The 21878-nt window shown below is 48.0% G+C and overlaps 1 protein-coding gene across 1 annotated transcript; it reads right to left on the minus strand.

The window, feature by feature from the left end:
- Positions 1-2578: 2578 nt before the first annotated feature.
- Positions 2579-21876, minus strand: TEDC2 (tubulin epsilon and delta complex 2). Its single transcript, XM_038420098.2, has 10 exons — positions 21718-21876; positions 19482-19580; positions 18371-18426; positions 17233-17881; positions 14605-14658; positions 12736-12820; positions 12192-12300; positions 11846-11947; positions 8929-9143; positions 2579-2862 (listed from the first exon to the last, which is right to left on the minus strand). The coding sequence occupies exons 1-10, from the start codon at positions 21741-21743 to the stop codon at positions 2716-2718; spliced, it is 1542 nt and encodes a 513-aa protein (XP_038276026.1). The 5' UTR covers positions 21744-21876; the 3' UTR covers positions 2579-2715.
- Positions 21877-21878: the final 2 nt, after the last annotated feature.

Consider the following 21878-nt stretch of genomic DNA (forward strand, 5'->3'; position numbering starts at 1 on the left):
CAGGACTACGTCAACGATGGCTACCAGTCATACTACATTGTCTGCCACCAAAAGGCAATAAACTGCTACTGTGTAGCAATGCAGTACCACGTCCGCCAGCACCCAGGAGACATACGGTGACAGTTAGCTGAGTGGGCTCCATGCTTGCCGTGGTATGGCGTCTGTACAGGTAACTCAAGAAAAAAGGCGCAAAACGATTGTCTGCCCTTGCTTTTACGGAGGGAGGGAGGGAACGGGGGCCTGATGATATGTACCCAGAACCACCCGCGACAATGTTTTAGCCCCATCAGGCACTGGGATTTCTACCCAGAATTCAAATGGGTGGTGGAGAGTGCGGGAACTGTGGGATAGCTACCCACAGTGCAAAGCTCCAGAAGTCGAGGGTTGCCTCGGTACTGTGAACACAGTCCTCCAACTACATGCACTTAGAGCATTTGTGTGGGGACACACACACTCAACTGTATAAAAACCGCTTTCTACAAAACCTACTTCTATAAATTTGACCTAATTTCGTAGTGTAGACATACCCTTAGAAGTTTTTAAGGTCAGGCTTGACAAAGCCCTGGCTGGGATGATTTAGTTGGGGATTGGTCCTGCTTTGAGCAGGGGGTTGGACTAGATGACCTTCTGAGGTCCCTTCCAACCCTGATATTCTATGATTCTATGGGGATGGCTGATTGGGAAGCAGCCGCAGCTAGGCCACGACCCAATCAGACCCCAGCTGGCCTGTATAAAAAGGCTGTGAGCCAGAGGCCTGAGGAGTCTCTCTCCAGGCTGGGAGAGAGCAGGGCCTGGCTGTGTGCCTGACAGGGTACTGAAGGTGGTGCAGTGCTGAGGAAGAAGCTGGCTGAGTGGGGGTGCTCCAGACTGTAGGGCCTGCTCCAAAGCTCATAGAGGTACAGGAAGGCGGCAGGTCCAACTCCCCTTGCCTATGATGAGTAGCCTTTACACTGCAGCCTACCCCAGGGAGCAGGAGCCCTGGGATGACTAGCAGTAGCCCAGACTGAGGCAAGGTGGGGCTAGTGGGTTGGGGGTTCCCCAGGAAGGGGAGACCCAGAGGCAGAGTGTGGGGGTACTACCAGGGGGCAGAACCCCAGAGAAAGGGGCACTGGGATCTGTGAGGGACATGGGGGGGCCAGAGCTATGTGGATCACCAGCCTGCAGAGGGTGCTCCAGACTAGAAAAGAGCTAATTCCAATGACCAGCAGGAGGTGCTACAGGGGTGCGTCTGAACCTTTACAAACTGATTCTGGGAGGACTTTTACAAACCAGCAGCTCACAATCTTTCTTTGAAACTGATGTAAGATTATTCAGTTCTGTATGTATAACTATCTTTTAATCACAGTAACTCTCCTTTTTTAATAAATTCTAGATTTAGTTAATAAGAATTGGCTGTATGTGTATATTTAGATAAGATCTGAAATATTTTTTGACCTGGTGGGTAATGTGTGCCCAATCTCTTGGGATTGGTAAAACCTTATATATGGTGAATAAGATTTTCAATAAGCCTCACTATATAAATGTGGCCATCTGGGTGGGCACCAAAGGGTGGATTGCTTCAAGTGAAACGTATTTTAGCTTCTTGGTAACCAGTAAGGTATTACAGAAGCTGTTTGGTTACTGGCATGGTGAATCTAATAAGACTAAACTGCCAATTTTGGGGATTGTCTGCCCTATTCTTTGCAGTTTGCCCTGATTGAGCAATCTCACAGTGGCCCCTCCAGCGACCATAGTCACAGAAGGATAAAATAATGGTGTGGGGAATGGTTTCTGTAAGGAGGGGGTGGGGACTGAGCAAGGGACAATGGGGACCGAAAGAGACCACTTATGTAAAATGCTTTGAGACTCAAGCAGAAATTCCTACTATCACAACCTAGGTTCCCTCTAAGCTGCGTGGCCACGCAGCTGCCGATTAAGCCCCGCACAGGGGCTCAAGGCTGCAGCAAGGAGAGATGCCTCCCCCCAGCACGGACCTGCCCAGCCTGTACTTCCCACAGCAGGGGGAGAGTAGCCCCTCCGTTGGCCTGGCCCAGGCCCACTGGAGCTGTCACTGCCAGGGAGAGGCACCTCTCTCCCCCTGTCCCAAGCTGCTGCATTGAGAAGTGCTCCATGTTTTACACAGTAACTGGGGGGAGTCCTCGCTCCCCTGCCTCCCACCCACAGCCCTGGGGCAGCCCACACCCCAACCCCCTCATCTCTAGCCCCACCCCAGAGCCTTCACCTCTAGCCAGAGCCCTCACCCACTGCACCCATCCCTCTGCCCCAAGCCTGAGCCCCCTCCTGAACCCCTGATTCCCAGCCCCACCCAAAAGCCCTCTTCCCCAGCCCTGCACCCCAAACCTCACTACTTCCTGCAGCACCCAAGTTTTCCATGGACATCTCCCATCTAAGCACCCATGTGGCTCAGCCCTTCTTAGCTAGTTGGATCAGACAGGATCACAGCTGGAGGTGATCCAGGTAAAGGACTGTACTATTCATGGTAACCTGCTGGATGGTAAGCCCCAGGTAGTGGTACTTCAAAACCCTTGTCTTCAGAACCCCTTAGCTCTCAGCTAGAGAAGATGATTTAAGAGAGAAATGGAGTTAGCAACCAGTGTGAAATTTAATTTTGTTTGACAAAATGGGCAGAGGGAAAAAAATTACTAAGAAAAGTTTTATTTCTTGGCTCTCTCTGGGCTAGGGGACAGCCAGCAGGACAGCAGCCTGGATGCAAGGTCAGTCTGGCAGCTCATCATTCATCAACACAGGGAACCGCTCGCCTCCTTCACAGAGTTGGGTGTAAATTGCTCGGTACAGAGGAGATGGAGAATCACCACAAGGGAGCCTGGATTCCAGAATGGGGAGAAGCTCGGCTATCAAGACCTGGGTGGAAGCAAACAACACAGCAGCAGGTTGAAAGGCAGAGCACGTTTCTAGGGCCTCCAAGTGGTTGTATGAAGCAGCAAAAGCTAGGCAGGGCATTAGGGGTAATAATATCCAAATTGCTGAAGGATGGATTGCTTTAGTCAGATGTAACTATCAAAATGTCCATTCTCAGCTCATTGAGATGCACCATAGAGTAACCCACAGTTACCCTAACACACCTTGTAGGGCAGCATAGTACAGATAACGCTACTTATCCTTCACCACATATGGCTATTCCACTCCCATGTAATGGCCTCCAGAGCTGTCTGACGCTACACAAGTCACTTACCCTCTGTGTCTCAGCCTCCACCCATTACAATGAGAATGTCTGAGCCTTTGGAAAGAGCTTCAAAATCCACTGTACAAAGCTATGCAAATGGCAGGTCTGAAGTACGTGCGGGAGTGCTAAAACCAACAGCTGCGTTCCCACTTCTCCCAAAGGAGATGACACCTTTCCACCCTTACCACTGGATTAATTTAAAACTAGACTAGTTCACATATCCAAGAAGACAGGGAAACAGTCCTGTCTCACTGGGCAGAAGGGCAATATGACCCCACAGGATTCTTTAATTTCTATAGTTCCTGGCATTCCCACCACCTAGGCCCCAGCAGCAAATGGTTAGGCCTGGGCCAGACACGTGGGCACTGGCAGGTTGGAAAGAGCCAGTTTATGTTCATAGAATCATAGAATATCAGGGTTGGAAGGGACCCCAGAAGGTCATCTAGTCCAACCCCCTGCTCAAAGCAGGACCAAGTCCCAGTTAAATCATCCCAGCCAGGGCTTTGTCAAGCCTGACCTTAAAAACCTCTAAGGAAGGAGATTCTACCACCTCCCTAGGTAACGCATTCCAGTGTTTCACCACCCTCTTAGTGAAAAAGTTTTTCCTAATATCCAATCTAAACCTCCCCCATTGCAACTTGAGACCATTACTCCTCGTTCTGTCATCTGCTACCATTGAGAACAGTCTAGAGCCATCCTCTTTGAAACCCCCTTTCAGGTAGTTGAAAGCAGCTATCAAATCCCCCCTCATTCTTCTCTTCTGCAGACTAAACAATCCTAGCTCCCTCAGCCTCTCCTCATAAGTCATGTGCTCTAGACCCCTAATCATTTTTGTTGCCCTTCGCTGTACTCTTTCCAATTTATCCACCTCCTTCCTGTAGTGTGGGGCCCAAAACTGGACACAGTACTCCAGATGAGGCCTCACCAGTGTCGAATAGAGGGGAACGATCACGTCCCTCGATCTGCTCGCTATGCCCCTACTTATACATCCCAAAATGCCATTGGCCTTCTTGGCAACAAGGGCACACTGCTGACTCATATCCAGCTTCTCGTCCACTGTCACCCCTAGGTCCTTTTCCGCAGAACTGCTGCCGAGCCATTCGGTCCCTAGTCTGTAGCGGTGCATTGGATTCTTCCATCCTAAGTGCAGGACCCTGCATTTATCCTTATTGAACCTCATTAGATTTCTTTTGGCCCAATCCTCCAATTTGTCTAGGTCCTTCTGTATCCTATCCCTCCCCTCCAGCGTATCTACCACTCCTCCCAGTTTAGTATCATCCGCAAATTTGCTGAGAGTGCAATCCACACCATCCTCCAGGTCATTTATGAAGATATTGAACAAAACGGGCCCCAGGACCGACCCCTGGGGCACTCCACTTGACACCGGCTGCCAACTAGACATGGAGCCATTGATCACTACCCGTTGAGCCCGACAATCTAGCCAGCTTTCTACCCACCTTATAGTGCATTCATCCAGCCCATACTTCCTTAACTTGCTGACAAGAATGCTGTGGGAGACCGTGTCAAAAGCTTTGCTAAAGTCAAGAAACAATACATCCACTGCTTTCCCTTCATCCACAGAACCAGTAATCTCATCATAAAAGGCGATTAGATTAGTCAGGCATGACCTTCCCTTGGTGAATCCATGCTGACTGTTCCTGATCACTTTCCTCTCCTCTAAGTGCTTCAGGATTGATTCTTTGAGGACCTGCTCCATGATTTTTCCAGGGACTGAGGTGAGGCTGACCGGCCTGTAGTTCCCAGGATCCTCCTTCTTCCCTTTTTTAAAGATGGGCACTACATTAGCCTTTTTCCAGTCATCCGGGACTTCCCCCGTTCGCCACGAGTTTTCAAAGATAATGGCCAAGGGCTCTGCAATCACAGCCGCCAATTCCTTCAGCACTCTCGGATGCAATTCGTCCGGCCCCATGGACTTGTGCACGTCCAGCTTTTCTAAATAGTCCCTAACCACCTCTATCTCTACAGAGGGCTGGCCATCTCTTCCCCGTTTTGTGTTGCCCAGCACAGCAGTCTGGGAGCTGACCTTGTTAGTGAAAACAGAGGCAAAAAAAGCATTGAGTACATTAGCTTTTTCCACATCCTCTGTCACTAGCTTGCCTCCCTCATTCAGTAAGGGGCCCACACTTTCCTTGGCTTTCTTCTTGTTGCCAACATACCTGAAGAAACCCTTCTTGTTACTCTTGACATCTCTTGCTAGCTGCAGCTCCAGGTGCGATTTGGCCCTCCTGATATCTTTCCTACATGCCCGAGCAATATTTTTATACTCTTCCCTGGTCATATGTCCAACCTTCCACTTCTTGTAAGCTTCTTTTTTATGTTTAAGATCCACTAGGATTTCACCATTAAGCCAAGCTGGTCGCCTGCCATATTTACTATTCTTTCGACTCATCGGGATGGTTTGTCCCTGTAACCTCAACAGGGAATCCTTGAAATACAGCCAGCTCTCCTGGACTCCCTTCCCTTTCATGTTAGTCCCCCAGGGGATCCTGGCCATCTGTTCCCTGAGGGAGTCAAAGTCTGCTTTCCTGAAGTCCAGGGTCCGTATCCTGCTGCTTACCTTTCTTCCCTGCGTCAGGATCCTGAACTCAACCAACTCATGGTCACTGCCTCCCAGATTCCCATCCACTTTTGCTTCCCCCACTAATTCTACCCGGTTTGTGAGCAGCAGGTCAAGAAAAGCGCTCCCCCTAGTTGGCTCCCCTAGCACTTGCACCAGGAAATTGTCCCCTACGCTTTCCAAAAACTTCCTGGATTGTCTATGCACCGCTGTATTGCTCTCCCAGCAGATATCAGGAAAATTAAAGTCACCCATGAGAATCAGGGCATGCGATCTAGTAGCTTCCGTGAGTTGCCGGAAGAAAGCCTCATCCACCTCATCCCCCTGGTCTGGTGGTCTATAGCAGACTCCCACCATGACATCACTCTTGTTGCACACACTTCTAAACTTAATCCAGAGACACTCAGGTTTTTCCACAGTTTCGTACCGGAGCTCTGAGCAGTCATACTGCTCCCTTACATACAGTGCTACTCCCCCACCTTTTCTGCCCTGCCTGTCCTTCCTGAACAGTTTATAACCATCCATGACTGTACTCCAGTCATGTGAGTTATCCCACCAAGTCTCTGTTATTCCAATCACGTCATGTTGCACTCATTTGACTCACCCTCTGCAAAGTATTTCACCAATCTCGGGACTCCAGAACTCACCCCATATAAAGCATCTATCCATTTAGAGGGCAGTCACCTGCATAGGCCTGGGAACGAGGGGTGCGGCAGGTACTGCAGCACCCCCAGGTTTCATGGTGAAAAGTTTGCTGGTGCTGTCAGAATGAAGCTAGCATTATTGTGCAATTCTTGAGAATCCCAGAGCTGTGCTGCACCTGTGTGGTATGAGCGGGAATCATGCCTTTTCACATTGCTTTTGAATACACACAGTTTAGTTTCATTAGCTGGCTTTCAGCATCCCCACTATAACAAGTGTTCCAGCCCCAGTTGTCACCCTGATATCTAGGCAGGAGGTTTCAACCACCATTCTAGATGGGGCATAGGGACAGCCCATAAACAGAGGCCTGAAATTAAAGGCAGGACTTAATCACAGGAAGGTTTATTGTGTGACAGCAGGTGCAGAGGAATCTGCCAACAGCCAGGGCACGTCTACACTTGCCCTTTAAAGCAGAAAAAGTCCCTTTTTTGCACAAAAACCCTGGGAGTGTCTACACTTGCCAATGACTTTTTGAGGTGAAACTCAGAAGTTTCACCGCAAAAAGAAAACCATCTCCATGAGGCATACAGGTCTTACGGGTGATGCTTTTGCAGTGACGTGCAAGTGAAGACACGTTCTTCCTGTTTACAGAGCTTTTAGCTTCTGCAGGCTATCCCACAGTGCCTTGGTGACCACTCTGGCCAGCAGCTCTGCTGCTCTGACACCAGGTAAACAGCCATCCACCCCTCCCCTGTAAAGCCCCAGGGACTTTGAAATTCCCCTTCCTGTTTTCTTGGCAAGTGCTCATTTATCATCTGGCCAGGTGACAATGCCTGCTCCACGGAGCAAATGATCCCCTGCTTGGAGCAATGCTGAGCTACTGGATCTGATCAGTGTTTGGGGAGAGAAGGCTGTGAAGGGACCCGCGATCAACCCCCCTTGACCCTTTCCCACAAGACCTACCATCAAAATGGAGAGAGCTGCACTGTGGGATAGCTGCCCTCAGTGCACTGCTCTCATCAGGGATGGAAGTGCTGCAAATGTAAACACTCTCCGATGCCTCTGGAAGTAAGTGAGTACACAAACCAGCGCTCTTCTTTCACCGGTTCACTATCCCTGTTGAAACTGACAGCAGAAAAACTCTGCAAGTATAGACATAGCCTAACTTTCCCTTTGCTCATGAGGGTTTCCTGCTCTGCGAGAGTTTCTTTTCCAACATATCCCTCATTCAGCTCAGATGACTGGCATGTCAAAGTGCAGCTGTAGGACAACGCAGGGAATTACTTAATGGCTAAACCCTCACACTTCACCTCTGAGTGGAGGGCTCTTAGCCCAGTCTGGAGGTTCTAAGTGAGAGTTCAGTCCCGGTGAGTGGAGTCCGTATGGCTAAATCACTGCAAATATTTCAGGGCAATAGGCAATCCTTTGTGCTGAAGGCACCCAGCTCTGAGCTGGTGTGGAGATTGTTCTTATTCTTATTGGTGGTCCAGCAATGTCAAGGTCAATAGCAGGGCAGCCTGAGACTGAAGAAATGTGAATATATTGTTCCTCTCTGGCCCCACAGGAGGGGCTAGACTGCTGATAGATAGTACAGGGGAAGATCACAACGCAGGTGCACAACTGAGGCAACAGCCGCCAATGGGGTCTCTAGCTATTAATGTGACAAAATATACTAGGATGATGTTCTCCCTACAATAGAAGTATTAAGAAAAAAACAAAACAAAAACCAAACCCCTCCCTCAACAAACTGAAAAAAGAACAAAGTCTAATAAACATGGTCTAGTTTCTGCAGTGTTGGTCCCAGGATATTAGAGAGACAAGTGGGAGAGGTAATATATTTTATTGGACCAGCTTCTGCCCGTGAAAAGAGAAGTTTTTGAGCTTACACAGAGCTCTTCTTCAGGCCTGGGAAAGGTACAGTATTCTGAGTGTCACAGCTAACACAAGGTGGAACAGGTTTTAGAGTGGTAGCTGTGTGAGTCTGTATCAGCAGAAAGAATGAGGAGTACTTGTGGCACCTTAGAGACTAACAAATTTATTTGAGCATAAGCTTTCCTGGGCTAAAGCCCATTAGCACAAGTAGTTAATGACTGGAGAGGTGTTAACGGGACATTGCCTTGAATGATCCCTTTAAATATGTGTTACCTACTCATGCTAACCATCCGTTTAACTTCGCTGTGACTGTCTGAGTACAGTTTTCCAACCATAACAGAGAGCTCTGTGTAAATCCGAAAGCTTGTCTCCCTCACCAACAGAAGTTGGCCCAATAATTGCCTCATCCACCTCCTCTCTCTAACATTCTAGTTCAATCAGAAGTTATGGCCTAGGTTATGCAGGAGCTAAATGGATGATCACAATGGTCCCTTTTGGCCTTAACAACATATGCATCTTTGAAATGAATCCAAGGGTGACAGGACATGGACATGCTGAGCAAACCCCATGGCTTGGGAACTAGCTTCTACTAGAACTAATTGTGCTGCTGCTGTTTCCTGCCCCCCATCTTGTATTTCTGCTGTTGAGTTACCTTCTGTATGTCGATTTGCTGGCGCAGCATCACCACCTGCAGTTTCAAGGTGGCCATGTCCCTCAGCTCCTGGCAGCTGGAGTAAAAAAGGAGAGGTGTTGCCAGGACACCTGTGTCCCCACATCTTCGTCCTCTGAGTGGAGCGCAATCTGCAGGGGAGGTCCCCGTTTTGTGAGCACAGTCTGCTGGGTATACCACCATCTGGGACTCTGCAGCTGTTGGGGTGGGAGGTACAAATAAAAACCAGCAAGTTCCATTTGTTCTTCCAGAATTTTGGATGCATTTAGCATTCATAAAAATAAAAATGCTGGACTAGTAGTTATATATAGAACCAGGCACAGGTCAAGCTTCTGCTACGCAGGGTGGCCAGTGCATCTCCCTCCTGACTTGCAACCTCCCTTACTACTCCAGTACCAGGCACTTTCTAAACAGAGACTGATAATGATTGTGACAAATTGTTGCAATGGCTTCAATTGCGACAAGAGATTTAAATCCTTGTCTCCACTGATAAGGATATGATGATGTCACAGGCAGTCATCACTGTAATAGAACCTGTGAATTTTTCTATGCATTTCAACTTGACCAGGAAGACAGTGAACACTTGCGTAAACAGAAAGTGATCATGGCTTTAAAATTATTGGCAGTGTCAGCAGCAGGGAAGGAGTCAAAGTGGTTGGAACAGATGAACCCCTGAACAGCAACAAAATACAAGTAAAATGGCAAAACTGAGCAGTGATAAACCCCAAAACATTTCATGAAAGTGGAGAAAAATTTTACATGTCAGCTTGATTTTACCAGAAAAACTAGTTGTGACAAGCATCTGGAAAGTGCAACACAAGCACAAATGAGGGGCCTTAGAAGTGGAGGAAAACAGAACACAAAACTTCAGAAAACAGTTACAGAGCTGTTAAAATTAACAGAAGCCTTTTCCTTACCCTTGACAATCCAACACTGAGAAGGTTTTTAGTACGCAACCTGCTCTAGTGAGACCAGTTTTTAAAAGTTTTACTTACCCAAGGTTTTTGACTATCACATTCAAGAATTAAAAGAAAAGTTGAAAGCCTTTGAAGGAATCAGCATTGTAGTAGATGAAACTACTGATGCTGAAGACAGATATGGGCTTAATATTCTTGCTCTCCCCTTCCCAATCAGCAGTGACAATGTGGATACTTCAGCTGAAGGTGAACAGAACAAGCTGGAAAGGTCTTTGCTGAATTGTGAGGTTCTGGAAGCAGTTAATTTTAAAATGGCAAGCTAGGCAATAAGGGAAACTTGAGAAATTCCCAATATCGTTTGATTGCAGCACTGCAGTTGTGACAGAATGCCACAAACATGGGGAAAGCTTGGGGTCAAGACTTGAAACGTTCGTTTTTAAATGCTGTACACCTGACATGCAGTCACATTTGCTTAAGCTTTTGGCAAACTGTGAAGGAAAATATTTTAAAAAGTAAATGAAATAAACCTGCTTATCCTGCAAGGAAAGCGTGATTTCCTGCGTTTTTAATGGGAAAAGTCTTTGCATCCCACCAGCCCCGGTAATAACCAGATGGAACAGCTGGTTAAAAACAGGTCTTTATAACCTTGCACATGCTGAGGATTACATTTTGTGGGGTGTGGTTTTTGTTTTGTTTTTTTACACAAAGGAGACTGGTCAGAGCAGTTCAAGTTGAAGAGATTGTTGATCTCTGCTAATCTGAAGCAGTTATTGAAGAATTGGAGGCTCTTAAGAAAACTGTATCCCAAATCATAAATACTCTTATGATTTACGAAGGGTCCACAGTTCGTGCTCATCAAGTGAAAAATGACATGCGATCTTGCGCTGGAGGCTGAGAGCTGCACTGAAACTTAACACCCAGCAACAAAAACTGCACTTTTAGAAAGCTCAAAATTAAGTTAGAGACTAACAAATTTAGTCTCTAAGGTGCCACAAGTACTCCTTTTCTTTTTGCGAATACAGACTAACATGGCTGCTACTCTGAAACCAAAATTAAGTTGTATTCGGAAAATGACTCAATCTCCCACTTCTGCCAACCCGCTGACGCTTCTTTCAGGGCATGCCATATATTTCAGCCACATCAAGCAAAACACAAACATTTTTAAGGCCATGACATTTGAAATATCCCATTGTGTGTAGACAACATTCCAGCAGAGACAGTATATTGGGCTTACTGGGAAGCATTTCAATAACTGAGCAGTGATGATATTTTACAGGTCTGGAGAAGCATGAAACCCTGATTTCCAGTTCTTGCAGTGGTTACCCTGTGATGCTTAGCAGCACCAGTCAACAGTGTGGACTCAGAAAGATCATTCTCATCTTTAATAATGTGCTCAGGGATGAGAGATGTCGCATCAAAAGTGACACACTCAGTATATAACTTGGACCAAAATCACAGCCGCGTGTAAATGGAAGTTAACCAAAAAAGGATCACAAAGTTATTTTATTAGAAAATCAAACACTTTCCTGTTATGGTTGTTTGAAAAAAGTATTGTACAAAAATAAAAAATTCCAAAATAGCTTACTTTTGCAAAGAAAATAAAACTATATTGCATTAAATTCTATTTATTTAGCAGAAACATTATACTGTTCATGTTAATAAATGCATATTTAGGTTCACATTCCCTTATTACACAATTTTGTTGCTGTGACAATAGCGTGAAATTAATTTTCTTTTTACTGTGACTGTGCCGTGAATTATGCATAATTTTGCTGTGACAAAATCATATCCATAATACTAGTCTAGTCTCTTTAACCCACCAGTAAATTAACACACCCTGTCCATGAGTTTCCCCTCCCTCAGCTGCATCTTTGACATTTTATCTAACAACATGGGTCTCAGGCTAATCACAAGCACCAAACTATTGCTCAAACAAGACAGGCTGCTTAGACACTTGACCGTACACCAGATATTGGCCTCACCTGCACGCAGCAGCTGCAGCTTGTGCAGACACTGGGATGCTGTGTCTTGCAGGCCTTCCAGGGTCAGGAGACATTCATACTCTTTCTCCCAAATTGGGTAGCCTGGAGGGGAAAGCTAGCAGGTATGAGGTTACACAGAAACATCATGATTCAGTAATTCTGTTACTTCCCAACCCCACACCAGCAAGTGATAGGTACCATATCTGACTATTCCAAAGCAGGGAATGGGACTATCACCTGCCCCCTCCATTGCTCTGGTCTCCTTAAGCCACAGACAGCTGAGTACACCTGGCAAGACACAGGCAGGTGGGGAAATAATTTGAGCTGCCATTAGTGCATTTCTTACCTGTGGTCTCAGCTTCCATGTACTGGCTCAGGAGAGAACGTGCATCACGCAGGACCATCACCCCCTCTTCTATCTCTGCAGGACTAAAGGCTGGTGCAGAGGAACAAAACTTACAGCAGCTTAAGGAGCATTTCCTTTAGACCCAAGTGCTAGCATGGCAAACCCCTTCCTTCGGTCACCACCCTCATGCCCAGGGCTGAGTTCTTTGGGATTCCAGGACAGATGTAAAGGGCAAGCAGCACACAAGATGACACTGCAGAGGATGGAGGTGGTGGGGGGAAGAAAGAATGTCTAAATGTGTTGTTTACTAATGGCTCGGTTTGTCTGTATTAAAATACCCAAGTTTCCGCTAATAGTGAAGATCTGTAGCGGGAATGGAACCCTTTCCACGAGCTCTGGACAGGACTCTTTTTGTTACAGGCACAGCTCCTGGGAGACAGGGTACCTCTCCAATGATTTGAAGAGGACACCCATCAAACTGCACCATGTGGCTGCATGCCATCATTTAAAGGGGCAGGAGAGGTAAAAAAAAAAAAAAGGATACGGTAGACTGCATTCTCTCTAGAAAGCGACTCCTTGCAGCAGCTGTGGCCGAGCTGCTCTGGCACAGATGACACTTCTCCCACTGTCTGAAAATTCAAGACAAGCCGGGGGTGGAGTAGGGGTGGGGGAGTGTGTTAATACACGCAGAGGCAACAGATATTCCTGCACACGGCACAATATTCCCCAGAGCACCTGTGTAATTTCCACCAGCTTCTCCTTAGATGAAAGATTTCCAAGGTTTCTCTAATTCAGCGAGTTATGGCAGGACAGCATGAGTGGGAAGAGGCATGATGGTGCCGCCTCTCCACTAGGGTGCTCCAGGAACATTAAAATGGATATCAGCAAGGTGGGCAGACAGGTGGGAATCTTGTGTTCAAGGGGTCTCTTGGGAACACAGAGCCTTGTACAAAGAATGGGGGAGGAGAGCTGACAGTGGGATATGTTCTACTTGCACAAGGTCTCCATAATTCTGCACTGACCCAACCACCTACAAAAATATGGCCACATGAGACTATGTATTTCAGCCACGCTCCAGAAACCTACTGCAGAAAATGAGGGATAGCAGCAGTACATTTAAAATAACTACCCAGTATGTGGCTGGCTGACCCATGGGCAAGTGTACCCCACTACTAGATTAAGTTTTAACTCTGTCAAGATGAATCATTTTAAAACTGCAGCTTTCAGAGGAAAGTTATAATGAGAAACGGCCAGGTTAATGGAATAGAAAAAAATAGGTAAGACCCTGTTAGATGCATTTCCCCCTGCAAGGAAACTTCAGGACGCAGAGCTAAACTGGTAGGTTATTTTCACTTTGCCATGTAAGTTCAAAGAAGCAGTAAAGAGACTAAAATTGCACAGAAAAAATCAGAGAAATCTACGTACTTGGCTAAGAGATGACTAGCAGATGACTTGATGATAATCTGCAAGCATTTGAAAGGTGCCAATTCCCAAGAAGGGGAGAAATTGTTTGGGACACTACACACTCGCTAGGTGCAATGTTAGGAACAAATGTGTATCTGGCTCTGAATTTAGATTGGAAATTACAAGGTTTCTAGCCCTCAGAAGAGGGAGGTTCTGGAACAACCTAACTAGTTTAAGATGCAAACAGAAAAGGAGTACTTGTGGCACCTTAGAGACTAACAAATTTGTTAGTCTCTAAGGTGCCACAAGTACTCCTTTTCTGTTTGCGAATACAGACTAACACGGCTGCTACTCTGAAACCTAGTTTAAGATGGAGCTTGAAAAATTCACAGATTCACATGACAGGTGGCCTGCAACAACAGGGGACTGGACTCAGCGACTCTTCGAGTCCTACTTATGCTGAGCATCAGGACAGGTATTACCCCAGTGGGTTCTATTAAGCTGTGGAATGATCTCCCAAAGGAAGTGGGTCAGAGCCTCATTGTTTGGGATGTTGAAAATCAGACCAGCAAAAGCACTGGGACTGGCAGGGGATGGTCTCTAACTTCATGACGAGGATTTGCAAATACAGTTGCACCACTGTAAAGTTATATACAGGCTAAAGACCATGACTTTCCTTGGAATTCTTCGTATTTTTAAAATGTTGGGGTGAATTTTGCAAGCTTTCATGCCCTTGGAAGCGACAGTGTACCGTCACTGGCTAGAACGTCACTGGCAGGCTCCATGCAAGCTCCCATGCACAACTCTGCCAAGGTCCCTCAAGTCTGATCTGCAGCAATCCCGACTATTCCAGTCTCAGGCTTTCCACACAGCTCTGCCAATGCCCCTCGAATGCTGCAGCATCTTTTAGGCTTCCTCTCCATCAGGCTGCAAAGCCCAGGCTGCTCCCTTCACACCTCCCCCGCCACCAGGAAAGAATCCCAAGTAGGGCTGGTGGTGATAGCTTTACCTGGAGTTCCTGGAATAGGCTTTCCTATAGGGACGCGGTAGCTTCAACGAAGACCTGCAAAGAAGAGAGTCTTCAGTAATGACTGCCAAAGTGCAGCAGAGCAGGATCAGGACACTACACCCTGTTCCTAATCTTTTATTTGAGGATAGTGATGTCTAAATTTGCAATGAATTTAGTGCTGGTGACAGGCACCAGCCTGACTGCTCTGGAGACTGAATCCTCCGTGCATCGAACAACTACCGCACCAGCCAGCAGAAGCATCTCCCAAGCTGCCCAATCAACCATCTCCAGCGAGCCCTGAAGGAATGGGAACTGCATGGCTCAGAGTGACCACTGAGCAGCCTGAAAAGAGCCACGACTACCCATCACCATCACTCTGAGGGGGGGCTGGCCGGCCACCTGGAGCGGAGATGCTCTGTGCACGTGTCCATACCCCATCGTGATCTCATCCCACAAGCTGGAACACAGACTTGGAAGCAGGATCTTGGCAGCAGACCAGCAGCTGCAGGATGAAGGCTGCCCAAACTAAAGGGAGCTGCCACTGCAGGTTGATGAGGGATGGACACAGTGAAATATCTCACTAATGACAATCATCATGGCTGTGCCTAGCGAGGCTCAGCAGCCCCAGCAGCATTGCTCCAAGGCAGCATCAGTGACATATGAAGAAGTGGAAGAGAAATGGGGGGCATTTTATCTTTCCCTTCCTCATGGCAGAGACTGGGGGAGCTGAATTTTGGAGTGGAATCCCTCAAATTACTTTTGCTAAAACCTGGGCTGCCAATTTAGTGTTAACTAAGCACCTGCACACCCAGTTAGCACTGCAGTGTTGCATTAACGAAGATTTTAAACAAATAAATTGGCATATTCAAATTCTGGTTCCCCCAGCAACACTAATTAGGTCTCTTTGTGCATACTGCATTGCTATGTGAACGGTGTTATCTTTTGCCTTCATGCAGACACATGAGGCAGCTAAGTTGTAGCAGCAGCAGAAATCATAGCTGCATTTCCTGGCTTGGGTTCAAGTCACATCTGAATTGCATTGCTCCAGTAACAGTTTTTGTAATTCCCTTAAAAAAAAAAAAAAAGTTATATATTAAAACAGTTGATACTCAGATCTCAGTGGATCAGGAGCCAAATTAGCGATCAACATTACCCAAATGAGCCACTGTTGTGTGACTCCATTGGTTCATTTACTATTTTTTATATATATTATTCTCACAGTAAAATGACTGATCAAGTATTATTTTATCAACTACAATTGGTTAACATAGTAAAAGAATCATGATTTAATTATTAACCAATCCAAGTTATTAACCTAGCACACAGTGTTTTAAAATCACATGCTGCAAAGAGCCACAGAGAGACACATTAAAGAACCACTTCCAGCTCATGAGCCTCAGTCTGAGTATCACTGTATTAAAACAAGACAGAATGATCTGATTTCAAAGCCAGCCTGCTATTATCTGACAGTGTTCTTATTGGCCAAAATTTTCCAAAGCACGTAAGTGACTTAGAAGCTTAAGTCCCATTGACTTCTAATGGGACGTAGGCACTTTTAAAAAATTTAGCATCAATTAAATTCAGTTTTCACATATCCCATGCATAACTTCAGAGAAATCAATGGGCAAAAATATGTTAAATCCAGGTAGAATCTTCCCAGGCTGTAGTGGTCACTGTATTGTATTCCTAAGAGAAACACCTCTGTACACGTCAGGATGCTCTTCATTAATCATATGTTTTTGCAATACATCAAAGGCACCATCTTTATCGGGATTAAGTCTATGTCAGCGTTGCTAAGTGTGAAGCCATTTTTGGGGAGTTTAAAATATGGCATTCAAGACATTTAACTGCCAAAAAAAGATAGGATCTAAAATAAAACAAAAGGTCCAAGGGAATTTTACTAAGCAAACTTTGCAAAATAGTCACAGCTGGACTAAGAAACATCAATTCAAGGGGTTATTTTTATTAAATTTGGTTAAAGTTATACCTAGGCTTGGAAGGATTCACTTTTTAATCGGTAAATGTCAATACAGGTCGATTTCATCATAGACACTCAAATCAGTGAAAAAACACTTCCATCCATAACAGAAATTTACAGCTAGGCAAAGTAAGAAAAATCCTACCTGAGAATTTATTAGAGTTGGATTGATGGCTACTTCCTTTGTATATTTTGACATGTAATTTGACAATTTGTGATTTAACTATTATAAAGCTTTAACTTCTTGAATCTCAGTATCTGCCTTCATAAAATAATTAGTTTGACCCCCCCCCAATAATTTCCTACAATTGTGAAAATTTATATTGATAAATTTTAAAAAAAAGTTTGAAACCCATAAATTTTCACAGTTGCACAAAATTGAGTCAAGAAAAATAAAAAATCTTAAAAATAAACATTGGTGTTATCCATCAAAATTATAAAAACAAAAACTAAATTCTGCCAAGCCTAGTTATAAGCATCTAAAATAGGGGCCTCCTTGGTAAAGGCGACATTGGGAGCAGCAATGACACAGAACTAGGCTCCAGTGAATGCTGGGAAAGATCAGCTCCTGTGGGAACGAGCTGAAAAGAGAAATGGAGTTTGAATACTGAACAAACTAAGATTCCTGGTGCCTGCTGATAAGAACGTACCCCTTTCCCTGGAGGGTGAACGTGCGGGCCATGGTACTCCCCACAGGGATATCTCCTGCTGTATGGCTCCGTGTCACTGGAGACTCTGCCAAGGAACCAGGACAGTCATTCTCTGGTTCGACTCCCTGAAGGATGACAGCTATCGAGTTTTTGGCACTAGCAGAGCCTCCAAAGGAAGAAGAGCTCTGCTGCAGGGGAGATCTGGGTGAGCCAGATGGTTCTGCAGCAGCAGAGAACTCTTGCTGACTCACACTGGCAGCTGGCACAGTCTTCCTCGCTTGTTGGAGGGCAGCCCCTTTAGTCGAGCCCTTCCCAGCCACCTTTGGAGCTCTGGAGCTCTGGCTGGTTGGTGCTTTCACAGGATCAGTCCTGTAGGGAGCTTTCAGCATATAAGCAGAAAGCTTTTTGGAAGAGACAGCCTTTTTGCACGCAGATGTCACCTTGATGGTGTTAGGGACACTCTCTTTAGACAAGGGTGCCTGCTGTTTTCTAACAGCACTGGTAGCAGGTTTCTTCTCTGCTGCCTTCTTTCCTTCTCCTAGAGCCTCCGAAGGATTTCGCAGGGTGCTTTTCCGGACTCTTAATGCTCTCTCAAGGGCTCTGTTCAGCAGCTCCAGCTCCTCCAGTTCCTTGGGTGAAGGCTCACTCTCTACAAGAGCAGAAGGTGTATCAGGAAGCCATACTGAACAAGCCCCTTCCTTCCCCATTCCTCACTACACTGGCACACTCCTCTGGATTTCTCGGAGGAGCCATCATCTATAACAAGGAAGCAGAGGGACTTTTCACTATACTCCTGCGGTCTCTGCTTGTCAAACTCCTGAAAGAGTCAGGATGGATGGCAACCATGAAGAACCTGACACCTCTCCACAGTGACCAACCCCTTCCACAAACAAGTGACATTCACAGACATCCCTTTCAGGCTTGCAGCTGTAGTGGCAAGACCCTTAGCTGGATTCTGCTCTCAGTTACCAAGGTGTGAATCCAGATTAAATCCATGGAAATCAGCAGAGACACAGAAGAGAATCAGGCCCCTTGTTAGCAGGGAACATCAGAGGGAATTCCCAGGAAGCAGATTAGATCATCACCGGCTAGATTGAGCATGGACACAACACAGAAATGGCAAGAAAAAAAGGCTCACCTTGGTCACTCTTTGGGCCATTCTCTGGCTTTGGACTCTCAGGAGTTTGTACCTTCCTGGGGAGGGGGAAACACAGACAGAACACATGAAGGATGTGACTGTACTCTGACAGCCAGGGATAACTCTCTCTCACCCAAGTGCGCCCTATCCTTTGAGCAGGGCCTGGCCAGCAAGAGAATTTCAGGGGACACTAGACAGCCCAGAGCACACACAACCCTTTAGTCAGTCCTCCCTTCTCTCCTGCATCCCTCCCACCAAGTAAGAAAGCAGGGAGGCACTGTTCACTGGGCACTATTGTATTGGCAGAGCTGGGAGTGAGAAAAGACGCAAATAGCAGGAGGTGCTTCAAGTCAGGACTGGGGCCGGAGATATTTGCCTAAAGCTTCATTCAGGCCAGCAATACAGACCAATCCCTTCACAAGCACAAAAAGCAGACCCATGAAAACAGAAAAGCACAGCTCTGGAGCAGGGGATTACCTGGTACTGGAGCAACTAAAAGGGTTTTATTATTGGCTACATGATGAGCTCAAGGCTGCACCCCATTAACAGGAAGTCAGAATGCTGGGAAATCAGCACTGGAATGCTGAGGATTTTTTTTTTTTTTTTTTTAAAGCAACTTGCCAAAGAATATGCACAAGAACAAAGGATTTATGAGCACAAGACTTGCACACCCTGCCATGATCTGGGACACCAAAGGGGACCCACTAAGGGAAGAAGGAAGTAAGTTTGTGCCCGCTTTTTTTTTTTCTTCCTTATTTATGATGGACAAACAACCCCAACCCTGCATGACCTTCTCTAAGAATTTTTTTTCATCTTATATTCTTACATTAGACATCAAGGTCTGCCCTGTTCTTCTAGAAGACTCTCTGGACAACCAGAAAGCTATTAGCATTATGACATCAGAATCAGTATACCGTTGAAACACAATTAGTTACCACACAGAGTCTTGATGGCAGAGTTGGGAATAAAATCCAGCTCTCCCAACTCCTGCTCCTGAGTTTTAGACACTAGGCTATGCTCCCTCCTTGCCTCTACAAGACATCGAGCAATACAAGTATCTTGAGCAGCTTTTCAGTCATCTTTTGCCACTACAAAAGTGGCGACGACTCACCAGTCTCCAAGAAGGGCCCGACATAGGGTTAGATTGTCCTCTAACTTCTTCTTTTGCTCAGCACAGTCTTCCAAGGCCTGACTGAGAATGGAAACCAGCCTGGAAATGGAACCACATTTAGGTTTTCCTTTCATCCTATTGCATGACAAATGCCATATTCTCCTGCTTTGCATGCTGCTTTACCAGCAGGGCTAGATTTTAACCCATCTGCGTCCACCCCGGATTAGGCATTTGGGGAAACATTGGACTGGCAGTCCTGCTGGGTGGATTGAACACAAATACAAAACATTTTACCCCTAACAACAGCGCTTTGCTCCTCTCCAAGGGCTGTATGAACCTGAATTCAACCTCTGAGGCACTGTGTGACCTTTGGTACATCACTGAATCTCTCAGGGCCACTGGAAGGATCAGGAATAAAACCCAGGAGTCCTGGCTTGCAACACACAGCTATAACCACTAGGAACACTGCCTCTAAGGGAGAGGTCTCAAACTCGTGGCCCGCGGGGCTCCAGCAATTTTGGGTCTGGGTCTCTCCCTTGGCCCTACCTGCCCCCCCCCCCCCCCCCCACGGGCACTCCACGCACCAGGCGATTTAAAATGGCCCGGGGCCCCGGCAGGGCAGTGGAGCTGAGCAGCGTCTGCCTGCTCGCTCCACATGTCTGCCGGCCCCGCCCTGCGGCCCCAGGCCGGGGGGCCTCCACGCCCTGCCCCTGCTCCCAGTGCCCCTGCGGCCAATGGGAAGCTGCAGGGGCAGTCCCTGGGGGCGCAGTGCACGGAGGCCCCCGGGCCCACCCCACCTTGGAGCCCTAGATAAGCGCTGCACCCCTACTCCCTCCCCGCCCCTAAACTCCCTCCCAGAGCCTGCACCCCCCCATCCAGACCCCCTCCCCAACCCCTCGCCCCTTCTGCACCCAAACTCCCTCCCAGAGCTGGCACCCCAATCCCCTACCCCAGACCTTCCCCCCACCCAAACTCCCTCCCAGAGCCTTAGGCAGGTGGGGAGCAGACTTTTGGGGGGGCAGGTTCTGGGCAGCATGAGTGACATTATTGGCCCGCTGGGAGGTTGAGGACTGGTACTGGCCCTAGGGTAAATGGAGTTTGAGGCCCCTGCACTAAGGCTTCCTCAGGCAGCCCTTCTCCACCCCGTACCCGTATTTCCACTGAGCGAGGAAGGGCTGCAACATCTGGCTCTATCAGCATGCACTGTTCGTTAATTCTTTGGGTACCAAGGACCGCACTCCAGCGGCAATATAATACAGCCCTTCCCCTTCTCTTGTGAGGCCCTACTGTCTCGGCGTAGAACACAGCTTTCTTTTTTAAAAAGGTTCTAATCTTCAGAGGTGGGGAGAGGAGTTTGGAAATGTGACCAGAGGGCAAAGAACCCCAAATTCTGTATTTTTAAGCCAGTCACATGATTTTGAGGCCTGGCTCATGGCATTTCAGGGCCTGGGGACAAATACTGAGCGAGGGGGAGACGAGAGGAAGGCTTTTGCTATAAGCCTTCAAATGCGGGGGGGGGGGGGGGGAAGAGAGGAGTTTGCACCTCCCCTGCGGGGATCTCCATAGGGATTAAAGAAGGAGCTATGCAGCTCTAGTATAAGCAGAGGCAGCTCTTTCTCTCTCCTGCCCCCCATCCCCGCTCGGGTGCACAGTGCCCCAAGGCCCCCCTCCTCCTTCCTGGTGCAGCAAGGACTCTCCATCCCGATTCAATCTACATCAGCCCAGCCCCGGAACACATCACAGCCCATCCCCCACTCTCCACTGGGGACCCCAGCTAGCTAGCCCCGCCCCGCCGGACCCTGCCAGCCCCACTCCCACCACCCCCATTACACCGCTCCACTGGGGACCCCAGCTAGCCCCGCCCCGCCCCGCCGGACCCTGCCAGCCCCACTCCCACCACCCCCATTACACCGCTCCACTGGGGACCCCAGCTAGCCCCGCCCCGCCCCGCCCCGCCGGACCCTGCCAGCCCCACTCCCACCACCCCCATTACACCGCTCCACTGGGGACCCCAGCTAGCCCCGCCCCGCCCCGCCCCGCCGGACCCTGCCAGCCCCACTCCCACCACCCCCATTACACCGCTCCACTGGGGACCCCAGCTAGCCCCGCCCCGCCCCGCCGGACCCTGCCAGCCCCCTTCCCCCAGCGAAGCTGCCCACCGAGGCCGGGCCCTGCCCACAACGCTAGGGAGGAGACGCGGGCCGGAGTGCGCAGTACGGGCCGCGCGGGGCCCTACCTGCGGGCACGGCCGGCCGCCAGCATGCTGCGGGAAGGGGTGGGCGGAGCCGGCGCGGGCGCGGGCTCGGGCTCGGGCGCGGGACACCCCTCGCGCTCCCCGCGGCTTCCTGCAAACTGCCGCCGCCGCAAGCCCCGCCCCGCCTAGCGCAGGCCGGGCCG

The sequence above is a fragment of the Dermochelys coriacea genome, chromosome 10 (genome assembly GCF_009764565.3).
Source record: "Dermochelys coriacea isolate rDerCor1 chromosome 10, rDerCor1.pri.v4, whole genome shotgun sequence".
NCBI classification, from domain to species: domain Eukaryota; kingdom Metazoa; phylum Chordata; order Testudines; family Dermochelyidae; genus Dermochelys; species Dermochelys coriacea.

Coding starts and splice junctions, on each gene's coding strand:
- TEDC2 (XM_038420098.2), bottom strand. CDS start 21,743: ATGCTGGCGGCCGGCCGTGCCCGCAG. Junction 19,581..21,717: donor GCGGCCGGCCGTGCCCGCAG/GTAGGGCCCCGC, acceptor TTCCATTTCCAG/GCTGGTTTCCATTCTCAGTC. Junction 18,427..19,481: donor CGGGCCCTTCTTGGAGACTG/GTGAGTCGTCGC, acceptor CCCCCTCCCCAG/GAAGGTACAAACTCCTGAGA.